The sequence below is a fragment of the Stegostoma tigrinum genome, chromosome 1, assembly GCF_030684315.1.
Source record: "Stegostoma tigrinum isolate sSteTig4 chromosome 1, sSteTig4.hap1, whole genome shotgun sequence".
Classification (NCBI taxonomy): domain Eukaryota; kingdom Metazoa; phylum Chordata; class Chondrichthyes; order Orectolobiformes; family Stegostomatidae; genus Stegostoma; species Stegostoma tigrinum.
Genome location: NC_081354.1, coordinates 193,129,140 through 193,146,148, shown reverse-complemented (window position 1 = coordinate 193,146,148; position 17,009 = coordinate 193,129,140). Strand labels below are relative to the sequence as shown.

At 47.6% G+C, this 17,009-nt stretch overlaps 1 protein-coding gene across 8 annotated transcripts in view; it reads right to left on the bottom strand.

The window, feature by feature from the left end:
* LOC125456566 (dynactin subunit 1-like) overlaps positions 1-17,009 on the bottom strand; it is a 216,923-nt gene that overhangs the window by 89,939 nt on the left and 109,975 nt on the right. For all 8 annotated transcript variants that reach the window (XM_059650884.1, XM_059650863.1, XM_059650866.1 and 5 more), the window contains one exon: positions 2,908-3,078. In XM_059650884.1, the coding sequence (XP_059506867.1) occupies positions 2,908-3,078 (171 nt within the window). The remainder of the gene's footprint in view (positions 1-2,907; positions 3,079-17,009) is intronic.

The following is a 17,009-nucleotide window of genomic DNA, read 5'->3' as shown; positions in this document are numbered from 1 at the left end:
CATAATTCCGAGTAATCAGTTACAAACAATAAGAGAGCCAGTAGATGCAGTGTTTGAATTTCCTGAAGACTTTAATTAGGGTGCTTCACATGAGGTTCGTGGGAAAATTTAGAGGACATGGGATAGCTATTAATATACTGGCCTGGGTGGAGAATTGGATTTGACAGACAGGAAACGGAAGTGAATAGGTCTTTTCCTGAGTGGTGGGCTGTGATTAGTGAGGTACCACAGACATCAGTGCTTGGGTCCCTGCTGTTCACAATATGTCTAAATAAAAAATTGATGGGGGAACCAATTACAACTTTTCCAAGTTTTCTGACAACACAAAACTGGGCAGGATTGTGAATTGTGAGGAGGCGGCAAGGAGACTTCAAGGTGATTTAGACAAGTTGAGCGAATGCAGTGCAAAGTAGAGTTTAAAAATGAGGCAGGCATGTTATTATGTCAATGGTTCCTGAAATGTTAACTCTTCACTGATGCTGCCAGGCCTGCTAAGTTTTTGCAGCAACTTCTGATTTTGTTTCTAATTTCCAGCATCCACAGTTCTTTCAGTTTCTTCCATGATGTAAATGGTGAAATATTAGGACATGTGGATGCACTAAAGGATTTGGGGGTTTGGGTATACCAGTAAATGAAAGTAGACACGCAGCTACAGGAAATGGTCTTTATCGCAGGAGGATTGGAGTTCAAAAGCGCATGTGTCTTACTACAATTGTGATGTGCAGTTTTCAACTCTGTACCTAAAAAAGAAAATATTTATCACAGAGGGAATGCAGTGGAGTTTCACCCAGCTGACAATTGGATGAGTGGACTGTGCAGAGGAGAAATTGGTTCAATTCAGCATCTACTCACTGGAGCTGTGGAAGATTAGGTGAGGTGAGATATGATTGAAACATATGAAATTCTAACTGAGCTGGACAGACATCATCACATATAGGAACAAAAATAGGTCATTTGCCCACATCCTTCTAAACCTTTTCTAACTTTGTATTCATCCAAATGCCTTTTAAATGTTGTTATTGTACCCGCCTCAAACACTTCCACTGGAAACTCATTCCAGATGTGCACCACCCTCTGTGTAAAAAAGTTGCCCCTCAGGTTCCCATGTATTCTTTCCCCTCTTACCTTAAACTGATGCCCTCTCGTCCTCGATTCTCCGACCCTGGGAGAACATTCACCCAATCCATGCCTCTCATGACCTTATACACTTCTAGAAGATTCCCCCCTCAGTCTCCAACGTGTGAAAAGAAAACAGTCCCAGCTTGTCCACCCTCTCCCTATAACTCAGTCCCTTGAGTCCTGGCAACATCCCTGTAAATTTCTTCTGCATTTTTTCCAGGTTAATAACATCCTTCCTGTTGCAAGGTGACCAAAACTGAACACAGTCCTCCAAGTGCAGCCTCACCAATGTCCTATACAACTGCAACAAAACTTCCCAACTTCTGTACTCGCTGCCCTGGCTGATGAAGGCCAATGTGCCAAAAGCTGCCTTCGGTGCCCTGTCTACATGTGAATCCACTTTCAGAGCTCCAAGGTCCCTCCCCTCCACGCGCCTCTTGACTATTCTTCTATCTCCCACTGGCTATTGGGAGGCCTATAGTAAAGCCCAAACATTGTGACTGCACCCTTCCTGTTCCTGAGCTCTGCCCACATTTCCTCGCTGCATGAGCTATCCAAGGTGTTCTCCCACAGTACAGCTGTGACACTCTCCTTAACAAGTAATGTAACTCCCCCACCCCTTTTATATCCCCCTCTATCCTGCCTGAAACGTCTGTACCCTGGAACTTCAAGCTGCCAATCCTGCCCCTCCCTTAACCAAATCGCTGTAATACCAACAACACAGTCCGAAGTACTAATCCAAGCTCTAAGTTCATCTGCCTTACCTGTTACACTTCTTGCATTGAAACAGATGCACTTCAGTCCACCAGACCCACTTTGATCAGTAACCACACTCTGCCTGCTCTTCCTCTGAGTCTTCCTGGCCCCTATTCTCAAGTTCTCTTTCAGTCCATTCACCTTTGCTTTGGTTCCCAAACCCCTGCCAAGCTCATTTAAATCCTCCCGAGAGACACCAGCAAACCTCCCAGGTAGAGACCGTCCCAATGGTACAGATCCCTCCTGTTCCAATACTGATGCCAGTTCCCCAGGAAAAAAAACCCCTCTTTCCCGCACCACTCTTTCAGCCATGTGTTTACTTCCCTTATTCTCATGCCCCTACGCCAATTAGCACGTGGCTTGGACAGTAATCTGGAGATTATAATCCTTGAGGACCTGCTCTTTAAATTGGTTCCCAGCTCCTGATAATCTCTCAACAGGTCCTCTTTCATTGTCTTGCCTACGTTGTTTGCTCTGGCTTAGACCACAACAACTGGATCCTACCCCTCCTGCTCCAACATTCATTACCCTCCTGTCTCGTGGGACCTCACCTGTGGCTAATGGTGATGCAAATGCATCAGCCAGGGCCCCCACAATTTCTTCCCTCACCTCTTGCAGGGCTTTTGGATATATCTGGTCAGGACCAGGAGATTTATTCACGTTCATACGTTCTAATATTTCCAACACCACGTCTGGCGTGAGATGGACTGTCAAGGTGGCCGGGTCACTAATAGTCAGCAGGGTGCTCTGTCATTCCAAGCTATCAATGGATTTGGGACAAAGGAAGCTTCATTGAGTTAAATCAGAGACTTGCCACATTCTCACTGATTAGTGGGACAGAGTTCAGGAGCTCAGTGGTCTCTTCCTGTTCCAATGTTGTAGGTGCAGTCTCCTCACTAGAGCCACACATACACACAAAGGATTTTTAATGTTCATTGTCCACATCTACAATCCTGCTACTGAGATTGGCTGGGAAAGTGAGAATTCACTGTGTAACAGTGGCATTAACTCCATTCATCAATACTTACTCACCTTGGGGGAGAGCAGGGGAGGCACCAGAGGTGAAGGCAGTCCAGCTGGTGTTGGGATGATTGGAGCAGCAAGTGGAGTCTGTGCTGGCGTACTAGGCTCACTGCTGCTTGGCTCACCACCAGATGGTGACGGTGTGAGTGAAGTCCCACTTGAACCAGTAGTCCTGGTGGACTGAAAGAGAAAATGACCGATTATAGAGTGTGAAACAAACCCACCCCATACCACCCACAACCATTGCTATCACCAGACGTGGCTGTTTCAATCAACATCTCAACCTGCAATGACCTCGTCTTTTTATTTTTGTGCTTTTAAAAATGTATTTGGGCTGAAATGGGGTAGAATGATTTTTTAAAAAGTGTTTTAAGAGATTGCTGTATGAACCTGACCTGTATTCATCCTCTCCCTGTAGCTCAAACCCTCCAACCCTGGCAACGTCCTTGTAAATCTTTTCTTAACCTTTTCAAGTTTTACAACATCTTTCCTGTAGCAGGGAGACCAGAATTGCACACAGTATTACAAAAGTGGCCTAACCAATGCCCCATACAGCTGCAACATGACCCTCCCAACTCCTATATGCAATGCAGTGACCAATAAAGGCAAGCGTACCAAATACCTTCCTCACTATCCTGTCTACCTGTAACTCCACTTTCAAGGAACTATGGACCTACACTCCAGGGTCCCTTTGTTCAGTAACACTCCCCAGGTCCTTACCACTGAGTGTATAAGCCCTGCCCTGATCTGCCTTTCCAAAATGCAGCACCTCACATTTATCTCAATTAAACTCCATCTGCCACTCCTCAGCTCATAGGCCCATCTGATCAACATCCTGTCGTACTCTGAGGTAACCTTCTTGGCAGCCCATGAATTTTGGCAAACTTACTAACCATACCTCCCAAATTCAAAACTCAAATCATTTATATAAATGACAAAAAGCAGCGGACCCAGCTCCGATCTTTGGTCACAGGCCTCCAGCCTGGGAAACAACCATGTCCCTGTTACAGTTGTATAAGACTTTGGTTCGGCCACATTTGGAGTACTGTGTACAGTTCTGGTCGCCACATAACCATAAGGACGTGGCTGCTTTGGAGAGGGTGCAGAGGAGGTGGACCAGGATGTTGCCTGCTATGGAGGGTGCTAGCTATGAAGAGAGGTTGAATAGATTAGGATTATTTTCATTAGAAAGACGGAGATTGAGGGGGGACCTGATTGAGGTCTACAAAATCATGAGGGGTATAGACAGGGTGGATAGCAAGATGCTTTTTCCCCAGAGTGGGGGACTCAATTACTAGGGGTCATGATTTCATGGTGAGAGGGGAAAAGTTTAAGGGAGATAGGCGTGGAAAGTTCTTTACACAGAGGATGGTGGGTGACTGGAACGTGTTGCCAGCGGAGGTGGTAGAGGCAGGCATGATAGTGTCAGTAAAGATGTATCTAGACAGATATATGAATGGGCAGGGAGCAGAAGGATACAGATCCTTGGAAAATAGGCGACAGGTTTAGACAGAGGATCTGGATTGGTGCAGGCCTGGAGGGCCAAAGAGCTGTTCCTGTGCTGTAATTTTCTTTGTTCTTTGTTCTAACCCTCCACCACCACCAGAGACATAGAACATAAACTTAGAACATAGAACATTACAGCGCAGTACAGGCCCTTCGGCCCTCGATGTTGCGCCGACCTGTGAAACCAATCTGAAGCCCATCTAACCTACACTATTCCATTATTATCCATATGTTTATCCAATGACCACTTAAATGCCCTTAAACTTGATGAGTCTACTACTGTTGCAGGCAGGACATTCCACACCCTTACTACCCTCTGAATAAAGAATCTACCTCTGACATCTGTCCTGTATCTATCAACCCTCAATTTAAAGCTATGTCCCCTCATGCTAGCCATCTCCATCTGAGGAAAATGGCTCTCACTGTCTACCCTATCTAGTCCTCTGATCATCTTGTATGTCTCTATTAGGTCAGCTCTTAACCTTCTTCTCTGTAATGAAAACAGCCTCAAGTCCCTCAGCCTTTCCTCGTAAGACCTTCCCTCCATACCAGGCAACATCCTGGTAAATCTCCCCTGCACCCTTTCCAATGCTTCCACATCCTCCCTGTAATGCGGTGACCAGAACTGTACACAATGTATTAACGTAATGATGTGGACACTATAGGCTTCTTTCATTATTGACCAAAGTAAAAAGAAGACATGGCCCAGGAGCAGGAAGCTGGGATCAAGGGAATCCCGGATGTATTTCGGGGGATACTGGAGTTTCCTGAAGAAGGAAATCAGGAGGGCGAAAAGGGGGCATGAGGTAGCTCTGGCTGAGAAGATTAGGCTGAATCTAAGAGATTCTTTAAGTATATTCAAGAAAAAAGAATAACTACAAAGAGAGAATAGGAACTCTTAAGGACCAAAGTGAACATGTATGTGTGCAACTCCAGGAGACAGGAATATTTCACCTCTGTGTTTATCGTGGAAAAAGACCTAAAAACTTGGCAACTTGGGAAGTTAGTGGCGATATCTTGGGGACATTGATAGTATCGAGGGCTATTGCAGGCTTCAGCGAGACATTGACAGAATGCAGAGCTGGGCTGAGAAATGGCAGATGGAGTTCAACCTGGATAAATGCGAGGTGATGCATTTTGGAAGGTCGAACTTAAATGCTGAATATAGGATTAAAGGCAGGATTCTCGGCAGTGTGGAGGAACAGTGGGATCTTGGTGTTCAAGTGCATAGCTCCCTCAAAGTTGCCACCCAAGTGGATAAGGTTGTTAAGAAAGCATATGGTGTTTTGGATAATAGAATGTGAGGCTGGATGAACACAGCAGGCCCAGCAGCATCGCAGGAGCACAAAGGCTGATGTTTCGGGCCTAGACCCTTCATCAGATGAAGGGTCTAGGCCCAAAACGTCAGCCTTTGTGCTCCCGAGATGCTGCTGGGCCTGCTGTGTTCATCCAGCCTCACATTTTATTATCTTGGATTCTCCAGCATCTGCAGTTCCCATTATCACATATGGTGTTTTGGCTTTCATTAACAAGGCTGAAGGACTTGAGGCTGTTTTCGTTAGAGAGAAGAAGGTTGAGAGGTGACTTAACTGAGACATATAAGATCATCAGAGGGTTAGATAGGGTGGATAGGGAGAGCCTTTTTCCTAGGATGGTGACGGCGAGCACGAGGGGGCAAAGCTTTAAATTGAGGGGTGAAAGGTATAGGGCAGATGTCAGAGGTAGTTTCTTTACTGAAAGTAGTAAGGGAATGGAACGCTTTGCCTGCAACGGTAGTAGATTCGCCAACTTTAGGTACATTTAAGTCGTCACTGGACAAGCATATGGACGTACACGGAATAGTGTAGGTTAGATGGGTTTTGAGATTGGTATGACAGGTCGGCACAACATCGAGGGCCGAAGGGCCTGTACTGTGCTGTAATGTTCTATGTTCTATGGATCGAGTTTAGGAGCCGCGAGGTTATGCTGCAGCTCTACAAAACCCTGGTGAGACCACACTTGGAATATTGTGTCCAGTTCTGGTCGCCCTATTGTAGGAAAGATGTGGAGGCTTTGGAGAGGGTGCAAAGGAGGTTTACCAGGATGCTGCCTGGACTGGAGGGCTTGTCTTACGAGGAGAGGTTGACTGAGCTCGGACCTTTCTCTCTGGAGAGAAAGGAGGAAGAGAGGTGACCTGATCGAGGTGTACAAGGTAATGAGAGGCATGGATAGAAACAAAGAAACCTACAGCACAGGAACAGGCCCTTCGGCCCTTCAAGCCTGCGCCAATGAAGATCCTCTGTCTAACCTGTCAATAGACAGAGATGGAGTCGATAGCCAGAGACTTTTCCCCAGGGCAGGATTGACTGCCACGAGGGGTCATAGTTTTAAGGTGTCAGGAGGAAGGTATAGAGGAGACATCAGACGGAGGTTCTTCACCCAGAGAGTTGTGAGCGCATGGAATAGTTTACCAGTGGTAGTCGTGGAAGCAGAGTCACTAGTGACGTTTAAGCGACTGCTGGACATGCACATGGACAGCAGTGAATTGAGGGGAATGTAGGTTAGGTTATTTTATTTTTGGATTAGGATTATTCCACGGCACAACATTGTGGGCCGAAGGGCCTGAACTGTGCTGTACTTTTCTATGTTCTATGACATTCCTAATTACAGTTGAGGTGGTGTTGGAAGTATTAGACTGTATGAAGGTGGATAAATCTCCTGGTCCTGATCAGATATATCAAAGAACCTTGCATGATGCTGGGGAAGAAATTGTGGGGGCCCTGGCCAATATATTTATGTCATCACTATCCATGGGTAAAGTCCTGGAACACTGGAGAGTAAGGAATGTTATGCCCTCATTCAAGAAGGACTACAAAGAATAATCTGGGAATTATAGACCAGTAAGCTTAGTACCGGTGGTACCTAATTTACATGATGGACAGGAAAGGTTTAGAAGGATATGGGCCAAGTGCAGAGCAATGGGGTTAGTGTGGATGGACACTTTGGTCAGCACGGACCAGTCTGGGCCGATGGACCTGTCCCTGTGCTGTAGGACTCTATGACTCAGCACTCTCTGTCTGCTACCTTTGAGGAAGTTTTGTATCTAAATGGCTAGCTCTTCCTCTGTTCCATGTGATCTAACTTTGCTCACCCGTCTACCACGCAGAACCTTTAACGTCTTACTGAAGTCCATAACGTTCAATAACTTTAGAGCTCGATTCCATCATTCTATGTTTTTATTTACCCTCCCCACACCCAATCCTGTTATGACGTGGGATGCTTTTAACATAGATCATAGAACATTACAGCGCAGTACAGGCCCTTCGGCCCTCGATGTTGCACCAACCTGTGAAACCGATCTGAAGCCAGTCTAACCTACACTATTCCATTATCATCTATATGTTTATTCAATGATCATTTAAATGCCCTTAAACTTGGTGAGTCTACTAGTGTTGCAGGCAGGAAATTCCATACCCTTACTACTCTCTCTGAGTAAAGAACCTACTTCTGACATCTGTCCTATATCTATCACCCCTCAATTTAAAGCTATGTCCCCTCATGCTAGCCATCTCCATCTCAGGAAAACGACTCTCACTGTCCACCCTATCTAACCTTCTGAAGTTTACGTGTTGAGTTGTCCAGAGGAAGTGGTGGAGGCTGGTACAATTACAATATTTAAAAGGCATCTGGGTGGGTCTATGAATAGGAAGGGTTTGACAGATATAGGCCAAATGCTGTCACATGGGACGAGATGAATTTAGGATATCTGGTTGACATGGGCGAGTTGGACCGAAGGGTCTGCTTCCATGCTGTACAGCTCTGTGGCTCTCTTGGCAATGCTGCGGTGACACACACGATCAGAGGGCGGGGAAGCATTTCAGCAGAGAGACCTGCAGGCATCTGGCAACACTGCAACAGCTGGCTGGCTGTTAATCCTATTGTCAAATGGGAAGCTCTACATCCCTGCAACCGCATTCCCCAACCCTGTGCCTACAAATTCACATATACACACACACTGTTACCAGTGCAGAACACAATGATGGTACCAGTGTTTTCCAAACTGAAATATTATGCTCGGTCGCAATCATTTTGTTCTTCTGTACAATGTGGCTATTTGTAAGAATTGATCAGTCAGAGAAGTAAATATCCTGGTGCCTCATGATTCATATGCATTGATGGTTATATTGGAGCTGGGGACATTTCCATAATTGCTGAAGAGGCTATTTTTTTGTTCACATTTGACTGAATGCTCATGCTAGCATCCAGCGTTGGATTTGCCTTTCAGTGGAAAAGGGCTGACCTTGTGGGACTTGCCTTCTCTGCATTGTGAAGGACACTGCAGGATCTCTCACAGCAGTGATGATTGAAATCAAAACTGTCTAAGGGCTCTTCTAGCTAGCACCACTTCTACAAAGTGCTCATACCAAACCTTTCAGCCTAACATTTTATTGTTCCCACCAGCCCACCCACAATATATTGGGGGATGGGTGGGGGGGGGGGAGAGAGAGGGGAAGCATCTGTCCATTCAAACCTATTAGCATCGTCGTACTGTCACTATATTCTGGGGATCTGGGTTCAAATCCCAGTACAGCAGATGATGAAATTTGAATTCAAACAGTGAAATTAAACACCAGTTTCAGACACACCAAGGAACTATTGCTGACTGTCATAAAGATTCATCTGTTTCACTTATAGCCTTTAGGGAAGTTTGCACGTAAATCCAGCCCCACAGCCATCTGGTTGTCTCTTAACTACCTTCTGTAAATGAATGAACAAACTACTCTACTCGTTCAATCAAACCATTAGAACATTTCAAAGGAATGAATAAAACAAAGCTGTGAATGCTGGAGACCTGTAACAAACAAAAACAAAATCAAAAATTGCTGGAAAAACTCTACAGGTCTGGCAGTATCTGTGGAGAAAAGGTAGATTAAAAGTTTTGAGTAACTCTTCTTCAGAATATGCAATGGAAAGAAATCACAAAGAAATGGAAGTAAACCAACAACTGAACATCGGACCGAGACACTGGAGCCTTGCAAAGTCTTCCTTATCAAAACGCCTGGGGGCTCTTGTCAAAATCGGGAGACTAGTTTCACAGACCAGGCAAACAACAGTGGCACAGCAAGTGAGATCAACACTATGTGGTCTTACAAACGCCCTGAACAGCTGTAAAAGATTTCACTTCTATTATATTCCATTCTTCCTGCAAAAATGACAATAATACATTTGCTTTGTCAATCATTTGCTCTATCTGCATACAACATTAGGGTGACACAGTGGTTCAGTGGTTAGCACTGCTGCCTCACAGTGTCAAGGACCCGGGTTCGATTCCATCCTCAGGCAACTGTCTGTGTGGTTTGTATATTCTCCCCATGTCTGCGTGGGTTTCCTCTGGGTGCTCCGGTTTCTTTGCACAGTCCAAAGATGTGGAGGCTAGGTGGATTGGCCATGCTAAATTGCCCCTAGTGTTCAGAGATGTTTAGGTGAGGTGGGTTAGACATGGGAGATGCAGGGGAGGGGGAAATGCGTTGGGTAGAATGCTCTTCGGAGGAGTGGTGTGGACTCGTTGGGCCAAATGGCCTGTTTCCACATGGTAGGGATGCTGTAATTCTGTCTGTGATTGAATCCAACTACAGCAGATGGCGGAATTTGAATTTGACATATATCTGGAATGAAGAATCTAACGATGACCGTGAATCTATTTTTCATTGTTGGAAAAATCCATCTCGTTCACTTATGTCCTTTAGAGAAGGAAACTGCCATCCGTACCTGGACAACAAAGTGTGGAGCTAGATGAACACAGCAGGCCAAGCAGCATCTCAGGAGCACAAAAGCTGACGTTTCGGGCCTAGACCCTTCATCAGAGAGGGGGATGGGGAGAGGGAACTGGAATAAATAGGGAGAGAGGGGGAGGCGGACCGAAGATGGAGAGAAAAGAAGATAGGTGGAGAGGAGAGTATAGGTGGGGAGGTAGGGAGGGGATAGGTCAGTCCAGGGAAGATGGACAGGTCAAGGATGTGGGATGAGGTTAGTAGGTAGGAAATGGAGGTGCGGCTTGAGGTGGGAGGAAGGGATGGGTGGGAGGAAGAACAGGTTAGGGAGGCAGAGACAGGCTGGGCTGGTTTTGGGATGCAATGGGGGTAGGGGATGAGCTGGGCTGGTTTTGGGATGCAGTGGGGGAAGGGGAGATTTTGAAGCTGGTGAAGTCCACATTGATACCATTGGGCTGCAGGGTTCCCAAGCGGAATATGAGTTGCTGTTCCTGCAACCTTCGGGTGGCATCATTGTGGCACTGCAGGTGGCCCAGGATGGACATGTCATATAAAGAATGGGAGGGGGAGTTAAAATGGTTCGCGACTGGGAGGTCCAGCCTGCCCCAGCTCAGAGCCTCCCTCTCCCAGACCTGCAAAGGGCCTCTCCTGTTTTTTATCCTCCACAGGACCCACAAACTGAACGCCCAGTTCTACTCAGCTTTACTGGACACCAAAAATCGTAAGTACAACAAACTCACTGGCTGCTGCCACCCACAAGAGGATTCCTGCATCTCCCAAATCCCGAGCCTGTCCCTGCCCCTCCCCCACCATGCACCCGCCGCCTTTGACCATGAGGACATGGCCAGTGACCCCACCGATGACGTCACATCCGCCTCCGCCGGGCACACCACTTCCGCGGCCGCTGCTGCAGTCACCGCCTCCACTTCCAATTACAGCAACACACACACCACCCTCACTACTGCTGCTGCCGCCCTCCCCGATCTGCCCACCGCCGACAGAACCCCGGCCGACACCAGCGGAACGCCGCCCACGGCCAACGGCAACGAAAACCCGCCCACGGCCGATGCCAACAGAACCCCGCCCACGGCCTCCACAGCCAGCAACCCCAGACAAGACAGCCGCACCGAGTCCTGCCGAATCTTCACCTTCCCCCCAGACCTCCCACTGACTGAGGACGAACGGTCAGTCCTCAGTAAGGGGCTCACCTTTGTCCCCCTACAACCACACATCAACCAATACCAGTCACGATTGGACATAGAGCTGCTTTTCCGCCGCCTTCGCCTCCACGCTTACTTCTCTAACCGGGAGCCGAACCCTCCCTCCACTGACCCCTTCACGCTCCTCCACCACAAGTCCACCTCCTGGACACCACCCCCAGGCCTCCTACCCTCCCTTGACCTCTTCATCTCCAACTACCGTCGAGACATTAACCGCCTCAACCTCTCCACCCCTCTCACCCACTCCAACCTCTCCCCTGCAAAACGGGCAGGCCTCCGCTCCATCCGCTCCAACCCCAACGTCACCATAGAACCCGCAGGCAAGGGTGGTGCAGTGGTAGTATGGCGCACTGACCTCTACGTCGCCGAGGCCAGACGCCAACTCTCCGACACCTCCTCCTACCGCCCCCTTGATCATGACCCCACCCGAGCACCAAACCATCATTTCCAACACCATTCATGACCTCATCACATCAGGGGACCTCCCACCCACAGTCTCCAACCTTATTATTCCCCAACCCCGCACACCCATTTCTATCTCCTTCCCAAAATCCACAAACCTGCCTGCCCTGGTCGACCCTTTGTCTCAGCCTGTTCCTGCCCCACTGAACTCATCTCCACCTACCTGGACTCCATTTTCTCCCCATTGGTCCAGGAACTCCCTACCTGACACCACCCACGCCCTCCACCTCCTCCAGTACTTCCAATTCCCTGGCCCCCAACACCTCATTTTCACCATGGACATCCAGTCCCTATTCACCTGTATTCCTCATGCAGATGGCCTCAAGGCCCTCCGCTTCTTCCTGTCCCGCAGGCCCGACCAGTCCCCCTCCACTGACACCCTCATCCGCCAAGCCGACCTCGTCCTCACCCTCAACAACTTCTCTTTTGATTCCTCCCACTTCCTACAGACAAAGTGGGTGGCCACGGGCACCCGCATGGGCCCCAGCTATGCCTGCCTCTTTGTAGGTTACGTGGAACAGTCCCTCTTCCGCACCTACACAGGCCCCAAACCCCACTTCTTCCTCCGTTACATTGATGACTGTATCGGCGCCGCCTCTTGCCCCCCAAAGGAGCTGGAACAGTTCATCCACTTCACCAACACCTTCCACCCCAACCTCAAGTTCACGTGGGCCATCTCCAGCAAATCCCTCACCTTCCTGGGCCTCTCAGTCTCCATCTCAGGCAACCAGCTAGTAACTGATGTCCATTTCAAACACACCGACTCCCACAGCTACCAAGAATATACCACCTCCCACCCACCCACCCCCCTGCAAAAATTCCATCCCCTATTCCCAATTCCTCCACCGCATCTGCTCCCAGGATGAGGCATTCCACTCCCGCACATCCCAGATGTCCAAGTTCATCAAGGGCCGCAACTTCCCCCCCGCAGTGGTCGAGAACGCCCTTGACCGGGTCTCCCGCATTTCCCGCAACACATCCCTCACACCCCACCCCTGCCACAACCACCCCCAGAGGATCCCCCTCGTTCTCACACACCACCCCACCAACCTCCAGATACAACACATCATCCTCCGACACTTCCGCCATCTACAATCCGACCCCACCACCCAAGACATTTTTCCATCCCCACCCTTGTCTGCCTTCCGGAGAGACCACTCTCTCCATGACTCCCTTGTTTGCTCCACACTGCCCTCCAACCCCACCACACCCGGCACCTTCCCCTGCAACCGCAGGAAGTGCTACACTTGCCCCCACACCTCCTCCCTCACCCCTATCCCAGGCCCCAAGATGACTTTCCATATTAAGCAGAAGTTCATCTGCACATCTTCCAATGTGATATACTGTATCCATTGTACCCGGTGTGGCTTCCTCTACATTGGGGAAACCAAGCGGAGGCTTGGGGACCGCTTTGCAGAACACCTCCGCTCGGTTCGCAATAAACAACTGCACCTCCCAGTGGCGAACCATTTTAACTCCCCCTCCCATTCTTTAGACGACATGTCCATCATGGGCCTCCTGCAGTGCCACAATGATGCCACCCGAAGGTTGCGGGAACAGCAACTCATATTCCGCTTGGGAACCCTGCAGCCCAATGGTATCAATGTGGATTTCACAAACTTCAAAATCTCCCCTCCCCCCACCGCATCCCAAAACCAGCCCAGCTCATACCCTGCCCCCACTGCATCCCAAAACCAGCCCAGCCTGTCTCCGCCTCCCTAACCTGTTCTTCCTCTCACCCACCCCTTCCTCCCACCTCACGCCGCACGCCGCACCTCCATCTCCTACCTACTAACCTCATCCCACCTCCTTGACCTGTCCGTCTTCCTTGGACTGACCTATCCCCTCCCTACCTCCCCACCTATACTCTCCTCTCCACCTATGTCTTTTCTCTCCATCTTCAGTCCGCCTCCCCCTCTCTCGCTATTTATTCCAGAACCCTCTCCCCATCCCCCTCTCTGATGAAGAGTCTAGGCCCGAAACGTCAGCTTTTGTGCTCCTGAGATGCTGCTTGGCCTGCTGTGTTCATCCAGCTCCACACTTTGTTGTCTTGGATTCTCCAGCATCTGCAGTTCCTATTATCTCTGCCATCCTTACCTGGTCTGGTCTACATGTGACTCCAACCCACAGCAATGTGGTTGACTCTAAGCTGCCCTCTGGCCAATTATAGAGTCATAGAGATGTACAGCACAGTCTACAAGGTTTTGGGGTACATCTGTAGCTCAGGTTGTGGGTGTTGAGGTTGGTTGGCTCGTCGAGCAGGCGTTTTGTTCCTAAGCTGGGTAACATCCTCAGTGCAGCCTCTGATGAAGCTTCATGTGACTCCAAACCCACAGCAATGTGACTGACTCTCAACTGCCTCAGGGCAATTAGGACGGAGCAATAAATACTGGCCTAACCAGTGACACCCTCACTCTGAGTGAATCATGTGGCTTTCTTTTTGTTCTTCTTGCTAAAATGGACAAATGCAGATTTCCCCATTTACAGTCCATCTGCCGAATATTTGTCCTGATGTTACCCTTTTACATCCCTTTGCAAACTCTCTATATCCTCTAAATAACTAACTGAATTTCCTGCTGCACCTACATCTTGTCCCCTCATTCAAATCACTGATATAGATCATAAACGGGAACAAGGAAATAGGGTGACCAGCTAAACATACATTTTGGCTTTGTGTTCCCAAAGGTGGGCACAAATAGCCTACCAGAAATACTGTGGGCCACAGGGCTGAGTAATAGGGACAAACTACAGGAAATCCATATTATAAGGAAATGATGTTGGAAAAACTGATGGGATTAAGGGCTGATAAATCCCCAGAGCTTTATGATCTATATCTCAGAGTACTTAAAAAGAACATTTCATAGCAGAGCAGTTGGGTAACAGTGACAGGATCAGGCAGAGTCAGCATGAATTTAAGGGGGAAATCACGCTTGACTAACTTACTAGAATTCTTCTGAGATGTGACTAGTAGAATTGATGTGGGCAAGCCAATAGATATGGTTTCAAAAAGCTTTCAAACAAGTCCCACACAAAGATTCATGTGTAAAATTAAAGTGTGTGGGGATAGTGTAGTGAGCTAGATAGAAAATTGGTTAGCAGGAAACAGGAGACAAGGAGTGGGGATAAATGGGTGTTTTTCTAAACAGCAGTTTTTCTTTATTCATTCACAGGTTGAGGGTATCACTGGCCAGGCAGCATTTATTGCCCATCCCTAATTGCCCAGAAGGCAGCTAAGAGTCAACCGCATTGCTGGGGGTCTGGAGTCACATGTAGTGCAGACCGGGTAAGGATGGCAGTTTCCTTCCCTAAAGGACATTAGTCAACCAGATGGGTTTTTCCTGACAATTGGCAATGGATTCCTGGTCATCATTAGATTCTTAATTCCAGATATTTATTAAATTCAAATTCCACCATCTGCCATGGCAGGATTTGAACTCGGGTCCACAGAACATTATCTGGGTCTCTGGATTAATAGCTCAGTGATAGTACCACTAGGCCATTACCTGCAGGCAGTGGCTGGTGGGGTCCCTCAGGCACCAGTACTAGGACCACAGCTATTCGGAACCTACGTTTATGATTTAGATGAGGGAACTAAATACAATATCTCCAAATCTGCAGATAACACAAAGCTGGGTGGAAGGGTGAGTTGTAAGGAGGTTGCAAAGATGTTACAGTGTGATTTGGATAAACCGAGGGAGTGGGCTAATGAGTGGCAGATGCTCTAGCATATGGATAAATGTGAACTTATAGACTTTGGTCGCAATAACAGGAAGGCACCTAATTATCTGAATGGTTATAAACTGAAACTGGGGAATATGCAACAAGAGCTGGGTGTCCTGGTACACCAGCTACAGAAAGTAAGTGGTCAGTCATGGCAGTAAATTGATATATTGGCCTTCATGGTGAGAGGGTTTGAGTACCGGAGCAGGAACATCTTGCTCCACTTATACAGGACATTATCGAGACCATACCTAGAACGTCGTGTACAGATCTGGTCTCTTTATTGGAGGAAGGGTGTTCTTGCTGTGGAGGAAATGCAGCAAAGGGTTACCAGATTGATCCATGGGATGGCAGGGCTGATGTATGAGGCAAGACTAGATTGGTTAGGGTTATACTGATTGTATTTCAGAAGAATGACAGAGGTGGAACCTAAGAGAAACCTATACAATTCTAATAGGAATAGATAAGGTAGATGCAAGAAGAATGTCACTGATGTCCAGGTCCAGGAGTCACAGTTTAAAGATATGGGATAGGCCACTTAGGGCAAAGATGAGAAGAAATTTCTTTACCCAGACAATGGTAAATCTGTAGAACTGGCAACCACAAAAAGCAGTTGAAGCCAAAATGTTGGATGATTTCAAGAAGGAGCTGGATATAGCATTAAGGAATTAAAGGATATGGGAGAAAACAGCAACAGGCTGATCAGCCTTGACCAGCCCGGAAGGGCTGAATGATCTATGTTTCTGTATAACAGTTGAGAAGCCTGCACCAAATCCCCGTGACACTGCACTTGAAAATGAATTACACATCCCTTTGTTGTTATTGGCAAGGATTGTTAACAATGTTAACCCTGCAGCCGCTGCTGTTTTCTTGTGCAGCATTCTTTGATGTAGCAGAATGCCTTTAGGAAACCTATACAAATCACACCTACAGGTTTCTGTGTGCAGCAAGGAAGACAGCTAATGGTATACCGACCTTCGCTGCAAAAGGCTTTGAGTTCGGAAGGAGGGATATTCATGTGGCTTCTATATTTCTAACCTTGAACATTACATTGTGGTGAGGCGATTGTCTAGTGTTATTATTGCTGGACTGTTAATCCAGAGACCCAGAATAACGCTCTGGGGACCTGGGTTCAAATCCCACCATGGCAGATGGTAGAATTTGAATTCAATAAAATATTTGGAATTAAGAATCTAATGATGACCACAAATCCAATGTCAATGGTTCACTGATGTCCTTTAGGGAAGGAAACTGCCATCCTTACCCAGTCTGGCCTACATGTGACTCCAGACCCACAGCAAGGTGGTTGACTCTGAACAATTAGGGATGACACTGCAAATTTCTAAGTCTCTGTCTATAACCTCCTTAATAATGGATTTCGGCCCCTTCTCCATTACAGATATTAGGAAAGTTGTTGGGTTTTCTGCTAGAAAAACAAAGTGCTGGAGAAAAA